This window comes from Hakea prostrata, chromosome 11 (genome assembly GCF_041222555.1).
Source record: "Hakea prostrata isolate BN-2017 chromosome 11, UWA_Hpros_2, whole genome shotgun sequence".
NCBI classification, from domain to species: domain Eukaryota; kingdom Viridiplantae; phylum Streptophyta; class Magnoliopsida; order Proteales; family Proteaceae; genus Hakea; species Hakea prostrata.
This window is the reverse complement of record NC_142610.1, coordinates 25116335-25134308: the sequence shown is the minus strand read 5'-3', so window position 1 is coordinate 25134308 and position 17974 is coordinate 25116335. Positions and strand designations below refer to the sequence as shown.

The following is a 17974-nucleotide window of genomic DNA, read 5'->3' as shown; positions in this document are numbered from 1 at the left end:
AGGCAACTGTAGCCCATTCCTTGGCACAGGAGGCCCTGACGTGTGAGAATCCGTTGGATTGGCCATTATCCACTCAGTGGCTGAAGGAGCTTGTTCCTTACCCGTTGTTGTTTCTCGTTCCGGTTAATCAAATGTTTCTTGAAAAAAAAAAAAAAAACTATATTCTAATAATAAAGAAGATAAAAAAAAAGAAAAAAAAAAATGTTGCTTCACCTCATGGGAGGTACCCTCAAAATTTTTCATTGACATAGGAAGACCCGAGTAGTCTGTGTCAAGAAGTGTGGCTATGAAAGACAATTTCGGAGGCAGAAGATCTGAATTGATTTTTATTTCAGGTGAGTTGCGAGCGAAAATTTTGAAGGTTTCGGGACATTTGGGAAGGAGGATCTGAATGGGTAGAGGAGAGTCTGAACCGAAAAATCATGAACCAAAGTACAAGCTGGATGAAATGCATATCATGGTCGGCTGCCTTAGTTCTCATCTTGGGTACCTAATTCGGTTGATTTGATATATGTGTTTGTTTTTTCTCTGAAAACCCGGAAGAAAAGAAAAAGGTACTTGCTTCTTCGGCTGTTGATTAGAAAGAATTCCGAGCAAAAAGAGATGACTAGAAACAAGTGTGCGAAAAGGGAGTAAAGAAGCTACACACTCTCTTACTCACACATACGCGCTCGGAAATTAGGATGTGGAGGAAAAACATAATTAAATAAAAGGTTTTTGATTGACCAACGTCGTCTGTTTTTAGTCTTTGTTTTTCAAGCCAGAACGATTTAGCGTTCTGAGGGTTGAGAGATTCCTGGTAGAGCTGTTGACACGGAGCTTCCCTTTAATCCGACACGCCGGATTTCGAAATTGCGAATCTGTCTTCTCCTCTTCTGCTGCTGCTGCTTGTGTTACCGCTCACTAGTTTAGTCCAAGGGACGAAGAAGAACTGAGCTGAGATCTGAACAGCAAACGCGACCAGTGTACTTCTGCCTTTATGAATCCAAGATTTCTCATGAGAAGAAGATGGGCGGAGTCACCTCGTCGATTGCCGCAAAATTCGCTTTCTTCCCTCCCAACCCCCCCTCTTACCAGCTGATCCCCGATGACTCTCGCGGCGGCAGATTGTATATTCCTGAGGCTCCAAGACGCGATGATGTCGATGTGTTGAAGCTCCGAACCAGGAGAGGCAACGACATCGTGGCTGTTCATGTGAAGCATCCCAGGGCCAACGCCACCCTCCTCTATTCTCATGGTAATGCTGCCGATTTGGGTCAGATGTTGGAGCTCTTCGTTGAATTGAGTATTCGTCTCCGTATCAACCTCATGGGGTAACTCTACTTATATATGCCCTTTCCTTTCCCTTTTTTCCCGTCTCATTTAATTGATTTATTTATTTAGTTATTTATGTTTCGAATGCAATGTTTTTCTTATACTAGTTAGTAATGCTTCCATTTTTAATTTCTATTCAATGGTTGGGACGTTGCATCCTGTTTAAACTGAAATTTTATTCGGATTCTGGAAATTCGATTGTTGCTTGCCTAATTAGGTTCCCGATTGTCAACAGGGAAAAATTTTGCATTTTGCTTTTGTTTTGGTGAAAGTGAGTTTAAGATTGCTTCACCTGTCATTAATTTGATTACTGTAACTTCTCTTTCTTTCTTCTTCACTCTTTTTTTTTTTTGGGAGAGACTTTATAAAGACAAAGATGACGTTTCTGTTTCCTTTATCATGTTGCTGACAAAAAAAATAAAGACAATAAAAAGCTGGAGGGCAAGGTTTGAATATAATTTCTGAAAAATTGATTGGGGGAATTGTAAGAAAGAAGAACTCTCCTCGTGTATATAGTCCTAAACCTGGTGTCAGGCTGCAAATATCTCAGTCATTCTCCTCGCATATATAGTCATAAGCCTAGTATCAGGCTACAAAGATCTCAATCATTCTCCTCACGTATTATGTTTTGACACCCCCTTTCAAATAGTTTCACTGAAAGTGAAGCTCAATTGCTGATACTGGAATAAGCAATTAGTAGAAGTGTATTGAAACAGAAGTTGACGAGTGGATTCAATTTCTTTTTTGTGGATGCTATTACTAGTTCCAATGCTGGGCCCTATCTGGCAGTCTATTCCATCATAGGGAGAATTCTTATTGTTTATTCTGATAAAAGAGTAAAGAAATATGATGTGGTGGAGTTCCTTTCAAGATTTTGGCATTGAAGGTTTCATACTCTATGATATCCTTTGCCCTTGTTTTGAGTTAAGGGGTGTTGAAGGTACAGTATCTTGTATTCCATTGCCTAGGATTGTGGGCTGATTCCAAAGGGCTGATGGGATCCATCAGGGTTGAGGCTCGGGCCTAATCTTCAATGAACTTTTTATGTTTATATGTGTATTTCAGTAAATTATGTGAGCATAATGCTGCTATGATTTTCTAGCTAGTTTATTCTTTGTAATCTGAGAGAGGCATGGGACAAGTGGCTGTAATCTTATTCTCCATACGTATTTTATCTCACTGTGGGAGTAGGCAATCCTGCCTAACCATGTGATTCATTGTTGTGTGATTGTTTGTTTACAGCTTCCATACATTTTCTGCATCCTTACAGGAATTTGTTTTGAGCTCAGAGTTGAGTGGTGGATTCTTTATGTCTGTATTGGGAGCCTTTAAGTAAATTTAACTTGATTTTGAGGAGACACTGTTTTGGACATTGAGATCTTCAAATCATCTAATATTTCTTGATTAATTAATGAGTTTGCTTCTTTTGAAAGACAAAATGGCATCTGTGCAGTTGTTACAATGTCAGAGAAGAGGGAAAGAAACAAAAGTTATTGCTGAAAATTTTCTTCTACCGATTCATCAAGAATTGGCATCAAGGATTATGCTCTGTGCAAGTTTGTGGTAAAAAAAGCAATGAGATGGCATTCTCCTTATGTAGGTCCATTTGATGAATTTGAATGCCGTAACTATCATTTGGTAGCTGCCACAGAGATGAAAGCATAGTTAAGCAAATATTTTTTTTTCTGAGGTTTACTGATTGGGGTTTTTTTAAGTTGTTCCTATTTCTTCTGGTCATGTTGAGTTGTGAGATGGCCTAATTTGTGGTAGTCATGCTGCGAATATTATTACTCACAAAAAAGCAGGTTGTATTGAATTATCTGCAACTGCCATTTTGTTTATTTACTAGTTCTCTAGATTGCTGGTGTTATCTAGAGTTCCCTTAGCTGATGTTGTAGGTCTATTTTTAGTTAAACCATTAATTGTTGATGTCTTCAAAAGTTTTGGGGCTAATGTTGTGCATATGTGTAGGTTTTCTTTTGCCCTGTTCTTCTTCTTACACAATGATATGCTACTAACTGTATTTCGTAGTATGCTGTGTTATCAGAGAATCCTTAATTTTATTTGGATTATACTTTCCCAAACCTTTTTTTTCTCTTTAAAATATGGCAATTTTTATGCGAAGTATATGATGCTGCAGAGTCGCACCGTCTCACAATTTGTTTCATGGTTTTCTCAGGTATGACTACTCTGGCTATGGACAATCAACTGGCAAGGTTGGATGCTTTGGATTCTGATTCCTAATATACCTTGAGAGCCTTTTTTCCCCTTGTTTTATATATATATATATATATATATATATATATATATATATATATATATATATATATCTCTGTTATTAACCCACTTTCAATAAGTACACTCTCTGCAGGCAAGGCTGCTAGTGTTAAGCCTCATAGGATAAACATTTTATATAACTAGTCTTGTCATAGGCATTACCTATCCTGATCCTTCTTACAACTTGAGAGTCCTCTCTTGGGTGATCATGACAATTCACTTGTCTCACTTTTTAGGGGAGGTGTCTATTGAAACCAATGAAATGAAAAAACATAACTTCTGATAAGGCTAATACAAAAGCAAGTACTTTTTAAACTCCGAAGTTTGAGAATTTCTAAGGACCACTAGTCGAGCAGCCCAAAATTGAACCTGACTGTTGAAAGCACAGTTGTCAAGGCAACTAGTCAACCCTAGGTGTTGGGAGGGGCGCCTAGGAGACAAGAATCCGTGATTGTGCACTATACGACTGTGTAATAGAAGGTTGTACCTAGTGCACGAGGCTCCTGCAACTGTAGTGTAGACTTTGGGGAAGGCTGTTATGCATGCAGCCTTACCTCCACTTTCTGAAGGCTGTCCAACTTGCTATGACTATGGTTGTATGAGCACTTCTTTGTGCCCTCCGCGGAGTTGAGGCGGCCACCTGGCGCCCCCTCGTGTGGGCGTCACGAATCCCCTATAGGATTTATTTTTATTTTTGCACAGTGGCTATTTCAGATCCATGTAGTTGACCCCATTAATTGGAAAAAGGTTATGTTGTATAGGATACATTATAAGAATACTCCTCAAACAGCAAAGCCATAAACATAAATCTACATAAACTAATGAATTTTCAGTGAGGTTTTCTGTTGCTGTGATCCAAGAAAGAGCCTGGATGACCACCTTGACAACCATGAATTGTTCTGATATTTCTGTCTGCGCAATAGAATTTCTCCTGCTATAAACTAGTTTCTCCGAAGCTATTTTTGCCAAGAGACTAGATCACATTTTATGTACCTAGGGTTCTGTATTTTAATGAATACTATGAATTTTCTTATTGATGTGCCAAAATTATTGTGCCACAAGTGGTATGCTTGGTAGTCCTGGAGCATGGTTGGTGTGTTTTAACTTGGGTTAGGTTCTGCTTAATCAGATTTTGGACCCAAGCCAGTTTCTGTGTGTGGAATTTTCTGGTTTCTTAAAACCACAATTATGGGATCATCTAGGATCCTTAATTTCCTATCATCATTATTATTCTACTTGTCAAGAAGGTTGGGATATTGTACCCAATTTCAACCCTTCTTTTAACTTGCACATTAAGAGATTTTCATGCAGGAGGTTATAGGATTCTTAAATTGTAGGAAGCTTTGTGAAGTAGATAAATCACATATTTTGGCTTGCTTTAGTGGAATTAAGCTTTGGGTTTGGTTATGTATGTGGTGGTCCTTTGATCTAATGAGTTTTCCTCGTAGTGGGCCACTTTGATGGGCCTATAATATGGGTAGAGCTTAGGGGATCAATTAGTTGTGTCTTTATTATATAGTTTATTTTATTTTATTTTATTTATTTATTATTATTTTTTTATAACTAGGCTGGAGTAGGATTTTATCAGTCCTGTCCTATTTTAAGTCAGTTATTTTTTTTTTTTTTTTTAATTTGTAGGCAACATAGTTATCTTGACAGTTAGGAATTGGGCTAGAACTTTCCTTTTAACTATTTAACTCTGTTTTTGAGTAATCTATATAAGTTTGTTTGGGGACTACTTGCACATGAATTCGATGAATAAAGTTGGGCTTTACCTTTTGGTTGTGGTGATTCAACGTGTAGCTGTTGTGGTAATATTGTTGGATTTGATTTCAATGTAGCCACCAGATATTCCACTATATATCCCAAGTCAATGTTACTTGGGGTATGCTGTGAATGATATAAAGAACTGTTGTGATTAATGCTTATGAAGATGTTAATGGAATGTAAAATTGACCTAGCTACCTTGAAATTTAGAAGATAAAACTCACCACCCCTATAGAATGGATGAAGCCAGCCAGTATCTAATATATATTAAATTGAGCTCCATAACCTTAATTTTTAAAATTAAATTCAAGAAAATAAATTTCTTTTATAACTTAAGAAAAGTTTGATTAAACCCGAGTTTTTTTTTTTTGTGTGTGTGTGTGCATGTATGTGTGTATGTAAATTCTCATTTCTGGAAAAAATGATATACCTTTAACTTTGAATCTTGTGGAAGTTGTTCACAAGTGCAGCAAATCTTCGTTTTCAATGCGTTCAACTACAAAACAACTTAGTTCCCCACTCGTATGAGAGTGATTTGGCAAAAAATACAAAAAACCAGGTTTGCTGGAGCCTAAGCCTGTTAAGTGAACTTAATGGGTTAACTCGCCAATGTGGAAGAGAAAGGTTACAAACGAAGTAAGATCAGCTGGTTGAGGGAAGCAAAAGTTTAGAAGTTATGTCTGTCTTGAAATCATCATTTCAGCCCTTTTCATTTGAAACTTTACTTTTCATACCAATGATATGTGTCAAAATGATACATTAGCCTAAATATCAATTGAAAATTTATGTTCTTTTAGAATATTGTTCAAGATGGAATATTATCATGAAATTTTGGTAAAGTGTGAACATCGATTACAGTAATAGGAAGGAAAAAAGAAGAGAAAGTCATGATATAGTAAACGGCATATAGGATAATAGGATATAATATAACCATATTCAGCGAAAGAAAAAAGAAAGCAATAAGCATAATTTTATATAAAATCAAGAAGTGTCGTATAGGAGTGTTGTCACAGTGGACCCAAGAAAGAGCCTTGACAACTTTGTGTTCTTTTTAATAGTTTATTGTATATACCTTTCTATTTACCCATAATGACCTTTGTTAATGTTCTTTCTGAATTTGTCTACGATCAGTCGAAGTACTTCTCCCATTTGGCACTGTGTTTTCTTAAGTGCACAAATGGATCCATTCTAGTTCCATTAATTAGAAAGGGGACAAGAAAGAAAATTGGAAGCACCTAATTTATGTCCCTGGATTGAAGTTCACCAATTAATGTCTCCAGGAAAGAGAATGAGGACTATTGGTAATATTAGGAACACACTAGAAAAATTCAAAACAATGACTAAACTGTACATAGTCAGAGATCTACCTCTTAAATCTCTATGCCTTCATGTGAACTGTATGCCTAGAAAATGTCCAATTGTATATGGGTAACAGATTTCCTAATAGCAAGAAAATAATAATTGAACTTCCCCCTATAGCTTTACTGTAACTTATTGCCAGATAATGCATATTTAATACTTGGCAGATTTGTATCCTTAGTTGCTATCATATACCTGTTTACATGCTATAACTTTCATCTTTCTCTTGAAACAGCCCTCTGAATCTAATACATATGCAGACATTGAGGCGGCGCATAAATGCCTCAAGGAGCAATATCGGGTAAAGGACGAGGATTTAATTTTATATGGTCAGTCTGTCGGAAGTGGCCCAACTCTTGATCTAGCTTCTCGTCTAACAAACTTGAGAGCCGTGGTTCTTCATAGCCCCATCCTTTCTGGGATTAGAGTATTGTACCCTGTCAAACGAACATACTGGTTTGATATTTACAAGGTAATGCTGCACCTATAGTATTATTTTTCATGATCATTTTATACAAGGATGATAATGTGTTGGGTCAAATCAGGCCACGCACCTAGTGTTTAGGTCTGGTTTGACGCTTCTGGGTTAGGTCAACTTTTGTATGCCAAAGCACTGGGTTGTCTTACCCTTCGCCATTTCTGAAAAAATCCTCAGCCTCCCCCACACTCCCCCCCCCCCCAAAATAAAATAAAATAAATAAAACCCAAAACTAGAACTAGTATGTTAACTATGGTTTATTATGCTAAGTACATGCTTCATGTAATGGGGATATAGTTTTTCAGCATTAATAGGGTTTGGGTTTATCACAGGTATAACCTGCCACTTCCCAATTTGAAGTTTTATGTGGCAAATGGAAACTTATTTCTCCCTTCTTTTTTTCTTTCTCCTCATCAGAATATTGACAAAATTGCCATGGTGACTTGCCCAGTTCTGGTAATTCATGTGAGTAGTTTTCTTCACCTCAGTCTTCAAAGCTTGTCTTTCTTTTTTCTTTCCCCTCTGTGGTTGGTAAAACTTCCTTTTTTTTTTTTCTTTCTTTAACCATCTTCATCAAGTGAATGCTTTTTTATGTGCTTTTCTATTATAGACCATTGATATAACTGAGCTTAAGCAAAAAGTGACGGGTCCTCTCCTCCATATAACCAGATTTGTGTTTGTATCTATTCAGACTGTCTGGACATGCCAACACTTTGTGAGTTTGTTTGGTAATTGAGGTGAACCCAATTCTAGGGTTAGGGTTTCTAAAAGAATTTACCTAGAATTTAGGACCCAACAATCTTTTGGGAACCTATGCGTAGATGGAAATTGGAAGGAAAGACCAGGAAACAAAAATTGAGATCCTGAGGTTTGTTAGGTTTTTTACCCAAAATCTATATGGGTAGTGGTAATTGGGAAGAAAGATAAAATTAGGGTTTTCCAATTCTTTGTGGGATGTAACAAAAAATGGATTGGATCTTGATAGAATCTTTTCCATCTTCTTGTTCTTTCCTCTTCCTCTTCTTCTTCTTCTCTTTTTTTTTTTTTTTTTTTTTTTTTTTTTCTGATTTTTCCTTCTGTTCTGTTCTGCCAACAGAACAGGATACCCGAGAGAGAGAGGGAGGGTTTTGAGCGAACCGTGGGGGCTGGGGATGTTGGGGAAGGGCCTAATGGACTCACAGGAGGGGGGGGGTTAGGTGGTTAAGGGTCTGAATTAGCTGGGGGGAGGGGGCTGTAAGGTCTGTGGGGTTAGGATGGGCGGTTCTGCCTTGCGCAGAACAGGGGAGGGGAAGGGATGGGGATCTATGGTGCTGTCAAGTAGGGGAAAGAGGGGATAGAGGGCTGCAATGCAGGGGGGGGTGGGGTTTCCTAGGTGCGCAAAAGGGAAAACTGGGTTGGGAGGGGCTGCTATGGGGAGCAGAGGTGGGAGAAGGGGGTGCTGGTACTTGTTTAACTGCTGGAGATGAAGAGAGCTGCTAATATGTTGAAGAGAGGTTGCTTCAATTGAATCAAGAAGCTATAAATCCAACAAGGCCTTCCCAAAGAGAACCCCGACTTGTTTCCCACAAGCAATATTCAATCTTTATTCAATGCAGACCAAAATTTACAATCATAGGTTGGCTTATTTATAGCCTTACATCAAAATGAAACAACTTAACTCAAATTGGGAGACTTTATCTTGACTTAACTAGACTTAGAGACCAACTCAACTAGGTTTCCTTTATAAGTTAGGATACCCTTTTGTAATTAAATTAAGAACCACCTAAATAAAAAGAATTCTTCTTGGAATAAAAGACATTATCTATAAGAGTCCTCTTTAGAAAAAGACTCCTTACCTAAGTAATTCACAGCAAAAAATGAACTCATAAAAGACAGAAACTCTTCTTGTGAAAAGAGTCTTTATCTTATCTACAACTTAGCTAATGAAACCAACTCAATCACAACTCAATTTAGAAATCTAAAATAGACTAAGACTCTACGAGAATTTTGAATTAGATTCCAGCAGTGAAATAAGAGCTTAAATGCCCAAAATACCTTGTACTAGGGTTTGGTCAGCTTGCTTGGGTGGGTCTTGGGGCCCACTTTAGGGTTCAGGCAGGGGGGGTCAATTTGTGTTCACATCAGTAATACGTGAAAAAATAGGATGAATAATAATCCTCCTAGTGATAGCGGAATCTCAAAAGATGGACGTCCAAATCTAGATCCCTAGATGTGATTTGGAGAGCCATTTGCTTTGATGTTTCAGTTCGATGACAGTGTCTCTCCCATCCCCCAGTTTTGGATATCTCAAAGGAACAAGAATATTGTTGTCTCCTGGGGTCTCAGCTTTTGCCATCTAGTAGGATGTAACCCCCCCTCCCTCTCCCCTTCTTGGGCTTTGGTTAATGATTATTTCATTCATCCAAATAATAATAATAATAATAATAATAATAACAACAATAACAATAACAACCCTCCTAACTATAAATTGTAGGAAAGAGAGTGTTGAGGAGAAAACTACATTATGATGAGAGACATTCTATTTCTTCAAACAAAAACAAGGAAATAATCATACTCAAATCAAATGTTTTTTCCTTGCCAAAAAAGAGATCATTACAAGATGAATATCTGTTGTTAAAAGTCTAATTTCTCATTGACTTTGGGATGGTAGAGTTACTTGGATTTGTAGGCTATTTTGCACTAATTTATAGATTGATTTATCTCTAGACTATAAGAGTCTTGTCTCAGTGTAATTCTAGGGATAGGTATTCTATTGAAAGAATTACTGGTAATCTTCTCTAGTGCTCCTTCCCTGCCATAGTCTTTGAACCCATCCCCATTTTCATTTTAACACCTTGAACTTGTCACATTGTTATAACTATCTCAAAAGTTCAAGCTATTAAGTAAGGTCGACAGCAATGTAGACAACACACAATACCCACCCCATGTGAATCCTACCCTCTCTCAACCCCTCGTCCCCTCCGAGAAATACCATCGAACAAACAGTTCTGAATGTGACACCAAGGGGCACAACAGCACACAACACAGATGTCTCTTCGGAGACAACCGATAAAATTGGAAAGATACAGAAGATTAGTATGGTCCCTACGCAAGGATGACATGCACAAATCGAGAAATGGTCCAAATTGTTCATCCAAAAAAAAAACCACACAACACTGACCCCTTGTGCTTGCCAAGGATTGACCTCTTGGTTCTGGTACCATGTTGCAATTGCTAATCCCAAAAGCTCAACCTGTCAAGTAAAGGGCAGAGCAATGTATATCAACATACAACAAGAAGAAAGTTACTTATAAATGCCTTGTTAATCTTCTTTTATTTGACCAAGAGATCTGAGCCGCCTTTCTTTTGTTTCCTACCCTTGGATGCTTGTCCAGATTGTTGCTGATGCATTCATTTCTAATTTCCTGCATTCCATTATTGCTACTGATTGATCTCAACATATACACAGGATGGTTGATAGGCCTCCATACATTGAGATCTCTTTGTGTGAGAACCATTGAAATACTTGGGCTTAATTAGAGGAATGTAGTGCTCTTTTATGGGGAGACTCTTTGAAAGAGTTTCCACATCAACAATGAGAAGTGGATTATGCATCATTACATGTAGTTGTTGTGTAGAATTTTATTGTATAGTTTGTTGAAGAAATGCAATAATAAGTTGTCAATTTTCTGTTCTTTAGGGAACGACAGATGAAGTTGTAGATTATTCCCATGGGAAGCAACTCTGGGAACTGAGCAAGGAAAAATATGAACCCCTTTGGATAAAGGGTGGTGGCCATTGCAATCTTGAACTTTATCCGGAGTACATTAAACACTTGAAGAAATTTGTGGTCCATGTTGGTAAGTCAAAGAGTGCAACCAATGATTCTAAAGCAATGGTGAACAACAAGAATCAGGGTAAACAATCAGAGAGTGGAACTTCAGGTGCATCCGAGATGGAATCTGACCGTCCTGAGGCCTCAAGAAACAGTTTAGATAGTAGACTTGAGAAGTCAAAAAAGACCAATAAGCCTGAAAAATCGCGGATGAGCACAGACAATGTAGAGAGGTATAGGAGAAGAAAGGGCTTGGTCTGGTGATAAGAGGCCGGAGTCAGTGCATCTCTAATGATTTATGAGACGAGCGTTGTGTGGAAGTATTCCTTGTTTCCTTGTGATTCTGTTAAAATATAGAGACTGCCAAGAAAACCAAGAAATCTCCGAGTATGATTCTGCTCTAGATTTTGCAAATTCATTAATAATTAATGAGAAGTGTGAGATATACACGGAGCATAATTATGACATCTACTAGAGTAACGTTCGAATCCATCAAAGGTGTTAGCAGAAAATTGACGTGTGCCATATGTTAATGATTGGTGCTCGTTGCATTTCAAATGAGTAAATGTGGGAGTAGTGGTGGTTATATCTAGTTGTAGGACACACTAGTTTGCTAATTGCACTGTCTGTTTTAGCCCAATTGTTAAGAACTATTGGGGGGTGGTTAGAGTATTCTGTGGGCTCTCTTGGATGATGGCCTTCGTTTGTGCTACTTTATCGTAACTCATAAGTACCGCATTATGGTTTGTTTTTTGCTTTCCTAATCACGAAGGGATGTGGTAGTGGCGCCACTTAGCCCTCTCAGCGTGGTAACCCAATAAATACCCAGGTTAAAGGGGACATGACTGAGCGGAGATACCAAACCAAATGGAAGCGAGCTTGGGATCATTAGAATATCACCTTGGTGGTCCAGGTCCATTCTATTAATCAGTGAGAATGGGTTTTTCTTTTCTTTTCTTTTCTTTTTTTTTTTTACCAACAAAATGGTTTCCCTAAAGATTATGAAGACCATCCTAGACATAAGGGGTGCCTGAGGAACGTAAGATTGCCATCCAAATAAGATTAACATATGCATGGCACCCTCTCGTCTCTCATGTTTCATGCTCATTGTTATCTGTGAGCTGAGTTTATGTACGCTGACTTTGAAAATTAACCTAATTTGTGAAATCTGTGATGGAAGCAGAAGACTTGGGCCATATGGTGCAATTTTTCTGATTTGTTAATTTTTTTTTATTTTTTTTTTAACTTGATTAAACTTGTATTCTATATTCTCTTATGGAGTTTTTGTCAGATTTTGAGATTTTTGTATTAGAAATGTAGGTGAGAGTTTTTGTGATGTGGTTTTGACAATTGGTTAAAAGATTTGGCTTGTTGTAGATGTGGTTTGTGAATTAAATTAAATGTTTGTATTTTCTTTTATTTATTAATTTGTATCCTTATTCGTGATTTGTTGGTGATTGTATTAACACTCATACATACAATTACACGGTTGAAAATTGAAATGCAACTTTGTCAAGGTGAATCGCAAATCCCAAACGGAATTACACTGATGACTCAACAAGTCATGTAACTGTACGATTCAACGAGGGATGAGTATTTTATCAAAATCATCGGTGCAAGCGAACTGTGAACAGACACGGAAGTGGATTAGTGGAGGCGGGAGCGATTTTTGGTAGTTAATTTTATTCATGAAATGAAATTCTCCTGCTGTGACAGCTTTATAAATGAGAAAAGTTCTGCTATTTTATCTAATGAAACAAGTTGTTAGCTTTTGCTTTTGCACATCTTTTTTGCAACCTTTTTACATCCTCTGCCCTTCTTGATGCCTCTGTGTTGAAGGACTTTTTGAGCCTATTATTTCGTCTGAAGAGAACTGTGCTTTGGCCAAAAAACTGTCGGTATTGAAAGTGAGATTTTTAAAGTCGTTTATGCCCTTAACCCATATAAGGCGCTAAGCTTTGATGGCTTTCAAGCCTGTTTTTTCTTAAGGACTTTTGGGATGTTGTGGGGAGTGATATTTGTTATCTGATTAAATCTTTTTTTCTTAACTGGTGCTTTGCCCTTTGGCTTAAATCATTCTCTGATACCTTTGATTCACAAGACGACTGATGCAGATAAGGCTTCTCAATAATAAAATTGTGGCAAAATTGATGGCCAATCGAAGAAACCATTTCTTAATCGGTTTATTTCATCTTTCCAGGGGACTTTTGTGCCATGTAGGCAATTTTTTATTTATTAATATCTATAGCACATGAGATGTTTTATCTTCTTCAACACAAAAAATCAGGAAAAACTGGCTTTGTCGAAAGCTTATGATCGTGTTGAATGTAGTTTTCTGTTGTCTATGCTAACTTTTGTTGGTTTTGATTATAGTTGGATAGCTCTTTTAGAGAGACTTGTTAAGTCGTCTTCTTTCTCAGTTAAGTTTCAAGGTTCCCCTTTTAATCGGTTCTGCCTAACTAAAGGTCTTTGTCAAGGGTGTCCTCTTAGCCTTTACCTCTTTTTATGTGTCATGGAATGGTTGTCATGACTTCTTCTTGCAATTAGGGAGTTGGAGTATTTTAGAGGCATTAAAATTGGAAGGACTACCCCTGAGATCGCCCATTTATTTTTTGCTAATGATGCTTTTATTTTATGTAGAACTATAATCTCTCCAGATTTGGAAGCAATAAAAGTTGTATTAGATTTATTTTCTGCATTATCCCTCTTGACAAGAGTGGGTGCTGTTTTTAGTCCTAATGTACCTTCTCATGAACGTATTTCTTGTTGTCAGACTTTAGGAATCCCTAAAATGGACTTTACAAGCAAATATTTGGGAACTTATCTCTTTCAATCCCTCTCCCGTATCAAGGACTTTCAGTTCTTGATAGACAAGGTGGCTTCTCGTCTAGCATCTTGGAAATCTAAGTTCCTCTTGTATGCAGGTTTTGGTTAAATCTGTCACACCCCACCCAGCCAGATCCGGCCATACCCGAATACCCGTGGGGGTGATACACCATCTCTTAGGGTAAGCCTTACTGTCAAAGTGGCAAAGATTACCTCAGAACCTTCCGGCACAATCTCCAACTCCAACTTCATAATAGAGTTCAGCAAAAGCTACTAATAACTTTAAGATCAATCACTCCGCGAGTGCTCTTCCTACTCAAGGCATTAGCCACTACATTTACTTTACCCGGATGGTACTAGATATCGCAATAGTAGCCTGTTACTAGCTTCAACCACCGGCATTGTCTCACATTCAACTCCTTCTGAATTTCCGGCTCTTATGCTCGGTGAACAATGGATATCTTTTCTCCAAAAAGATAGTGGCTCCACAATTTCAAAGCAACGACCACCGCAACCAACCCAAGATCATGAATGGGATAATTGTGTTCATAAACCTTGGGTTGTTGTGATGCATAAGCTATCACTTTCCCGTGTTGCATCAAAACACAACCAAGGCCGATCTTCGATGCATTGGTCAATTTCTTCTTCAACTCTTGGAAGTTCTTTTCATATGATTCACTCCACACGAACTTCATACCTTTCTTCGTCAACCTTGTCACCAGGGCGAATAACCTAGAGAAGTTTCCCGTAACCTCCTATAGTATCCGGCAAGTCCCAAGAAACCTCTAATTTAGGTAACCGACTTAGGTTGATCCCAATCCGCCATTGCCTTGACCTTATCTGATCCACTTTGAGTCCATCCGTAGTTATAACATAACCCAAGAACATTTCTTGTGAAAATCAAAATTTACTCTTGGAAAACTTCGCATACAGCTTCTTCTCTCTCAACCTTCGCAAAGCAAACCTCAAGTGTTCAACCTGCTCCTTCTCATCCTTAGAATAATTCAGGGTGTCGTCACTAAACTATTATAAATTTGTCTAAGACATCATGAAATATCCTATTCATCAAATCTATGAAAGCAGCTAATGCATTAGCCAGTTGTCCAGGTGATGCCATTCGACCTTACAAATCCCTGCCGCAAATCAATTTTAGAGAATATCGAGGCTCCCTTCAACCCGTCAAACAAATCATCAATCCTCGGTAGATGATATCAATTCTAGATAGTAAGCTTGTTCAACTCTCTGTAGTCGAAACACATCCTCATACTTCTATCCTTCTTCTTCACGAACAACACCGAAGCTCCTCTAGGAGATATACTAGGTTGGATGAAATCTCCCCCTAGTAACTCTTTTAGTTGGCCTTAAAGTTCTTTCAACTCCATCAGTGCCATCCTGTATGGTGCTTTGGATACATGTGCAGCTCCGAGTACTAGTTCAATGACAACCTCTAACTCCCTTCTTGGGATATTCCAGGTAATTTGCCAGGAAAACATCCTTGAAGTTCTTCACCACTTCAATGTCTTCAATGGACTTCACTTCCTTCTTCTCTTATGGAAGCCCATAGTTTAGCACCCCCACTAGTTCCTTTGTTTGGAGTGCCACCACTATAGTCTTCTCCACGATGTTTTCCCACACCACCAGGAACTCGAAAACAAGGCCATCAATGGAATGAAATCGAACTTTCCCCATCAAGACATGAGATGGCTACTTTGTGAGCTGCCAGCCAATCCATACCAAAGATTGCACTAAAATTTTTCATATCCAACTTCACAAGTGCATGAGCCCAATACATCCATCTCTTGTATTTAACCTCAAGCCAACCATCCATTTGAGCTTAAGGCAAACATAAATACCAATTGAAGTGCTTAAAAGGTCCCCCCCAAACTTTATTTTTATTTTTATTTGTATTTGTATTATTAATATTATTATTATTTATTTATTTATTTTTTTCTACTTCAAGGGGTCTTTGGAATTAGGGGCCAAGGAAAAGGAAATTTCAAATTTTTTTTTTTTAGGGGACTTGGGGGTTTTTGAAATTAGATGCCCAAAAGAAGAAATTTTCAATTTTTTTTTTTTTTTAAAAGAGACCAGGAGGGTCTATGAAATCAGGGGCCCAAAAGGAAAAGAAAAGAAAGGAAAGAAAAAAAGGGATTTTTTTTTTTTTTTTTTTAAAAACCTGGGGAAGGGGGGTCGGGCCGGTCGCACGTCAGACCGCCCGTCTGACCGGGGTTCCCGGTATCTGGTAAACAATTTTGTTTACCAGAAACAAGGGCGACACAAGCCAACCCGCGCGGCGCTGCGCTGCTCCTGGGGGGCGCGCGGGTGCCTCCTGCGGGCGGGCGCTGCGCTGCCATCCTGCGCGGCGCGGCGCTGCCATCCTGCGCGGCGCGCGCTGCTCTGCCATCCTGCGCGGCGCGCGCGCTTCTGGCACGGCCGTCTGCGCCTGCTGCGCGCGCAGTGCGCCTACAGCCCCAAAAAACATGTTTTTCACCCATTTTTCTATCTTTTCACCTTCTCTCTTATCTTGGGGTGGTTCTTCTACACTTTTAACTCAAATCTAACCACGTGCAACGCTCTAACGTGGGATTTGACGACATCTTCTTCGCAAAATCAAATGTAACTTTCTCTACACACAATCTTCGCTTTATATACGGGGTATTTCATTGATCTCATATATACCATTCTACGTGCAGCACTCCGAGGTATGCAACCTTGGGTACGGGCATCTCTCCCATGGAACCAAAGGTAGGCTCTCTCGACACACCATTTGTGAGATTTCGACACAATTCGGCTGGATGCTCCCCATTCCATACGACTTCTGAGACTCCAGGTGTGGCTTCTCATCAGTCATCGATTTCTTCCATGCTTAAGAGGATAAATGCTTGACAAGAGAGGATATGGTCTTATATGTATACCTTGGGAGAAAGATTTGCACGACTAGAGAAGAAGTTCAGATCCAAGACGGACCAGACAGATCACCAGGGTCAATCACCTAAATAGATAGTGCTAGGAATTTCCTTTTATGTTTTAACAGATGTATTTTCTTTCAGACTTGTAAAAAGCTCTTATATGATTAATGAAATTCAGTTTGTCTCACTTATGTTATTGTACATTATGCATTTCTTTTGTTGTATTAGTAATTGTAAATGTTTAGTCATGACTTATAACTCATAATGACCACTCACAACCATTACTCCCAACAACGACTCTTGACTTAGACTCATACGATAACACACGATGACAAGACGACTCAGACTCATGAGAGCTTACTCTCGACAATACCTCACAACAAAGACTCACTCACAAAGACGACTCACAACGACAACTTTCAACTCAAGACTCAACTCACAACTCAACACACATACACAATAACATAAAACTGACAACTTAACTTTAACCATGACTACAACCCAACTACAAGTCATAAACTTTAATTATTGTGCATTATTCAAACTTGGTATTTTATGCTTCATTTATTCAAGTTTCTAATCCAAGTTTCTATTATTCACTTCTAAGAAAGATTTAAGTCACTTCTGGATCTATGATTCAAGAATGCCCCTACTATATCACATGAAGTTAGGACTTGTATGAACCAAGGCCCTGATACCACCTCTCTCACACCCCACCCAGCCAGATCCGGCCATACTCGAATACCCGTGGGGGTGATACACCGCAGGACCTAGGTTCAGTGACAATTCCATACAACACAAGATATATCATAATTAAAAGGACAAGAATAAATCAAGTTCAAGTATAAAGTTATCAAACTTGATTGATCAAAAGGTTACAGTCATCCATATATCTAAAGTTATTCAAAATGGACATCAGAGTTTGAATGGAACATAGTTTGTTGCAGCGGAAATTAAACTAAACTGATTCCTTAATGGAATCCAACCTCATAAGAATAGTCTTTGCACAGGCATGAAGCTCCATGCAAGTCTATATCTTCTTCAGTCACTCCTTCAGAAGCCGCCGCGAATCCTCCATTTGAAGGAGTTCTCATGACCTGCGAATATTCTAATAGAAACAAACATACAAAAGGAATGAGTTCACGAACTCTGAGGTCAACTCAACATCTTATCATACATTCGTCCACAAGATTCCACATCATATCGTGCATTCGTACACAAGATCCCACA

At 38.5% G+C, this 17974-nt stretch overlaps 1 protein-coding gene and 1 non-coding gene across 2 annotated transcripts; both read left to right on the top strand.

The window, feature by feature from the left end:
• Positions 1 to 244: 244 nt before the first annotated feature.
• On the top strand, positions 245 to 11958 carry LOC149001078 (uncharacterized). Its single transcript, XM_089140748.1, has 5 exons — positions 245 to 1313; positions 3494 to 3530; positions 6953 to 7189; positions 7613 to 7660; positions 10875 to 11958. The coding sequence occupies exons 1-5, from the start codon at positions 1009 to 1011 to the stop codon at positions 11271 to 11273; spliced, it is 1026 nt and encodes a 341-aa protein (XP_088996874.1). The 5' UTR covers positions 245 to 1008; the 3' UTR covers positions 11274 to 11958.
• Positions 10225 to 10325, top strand: LOC149001079 (U6 spliceosomal RNA). Its single transcript, XR_016170899.1, has one exon. It is a non-coding gene; the product is annotated as a U6 spliceosomal RNA (small nuclear RNA).
• Positions 11959 to 17974: the final 6016 nt, after the last annotated feature.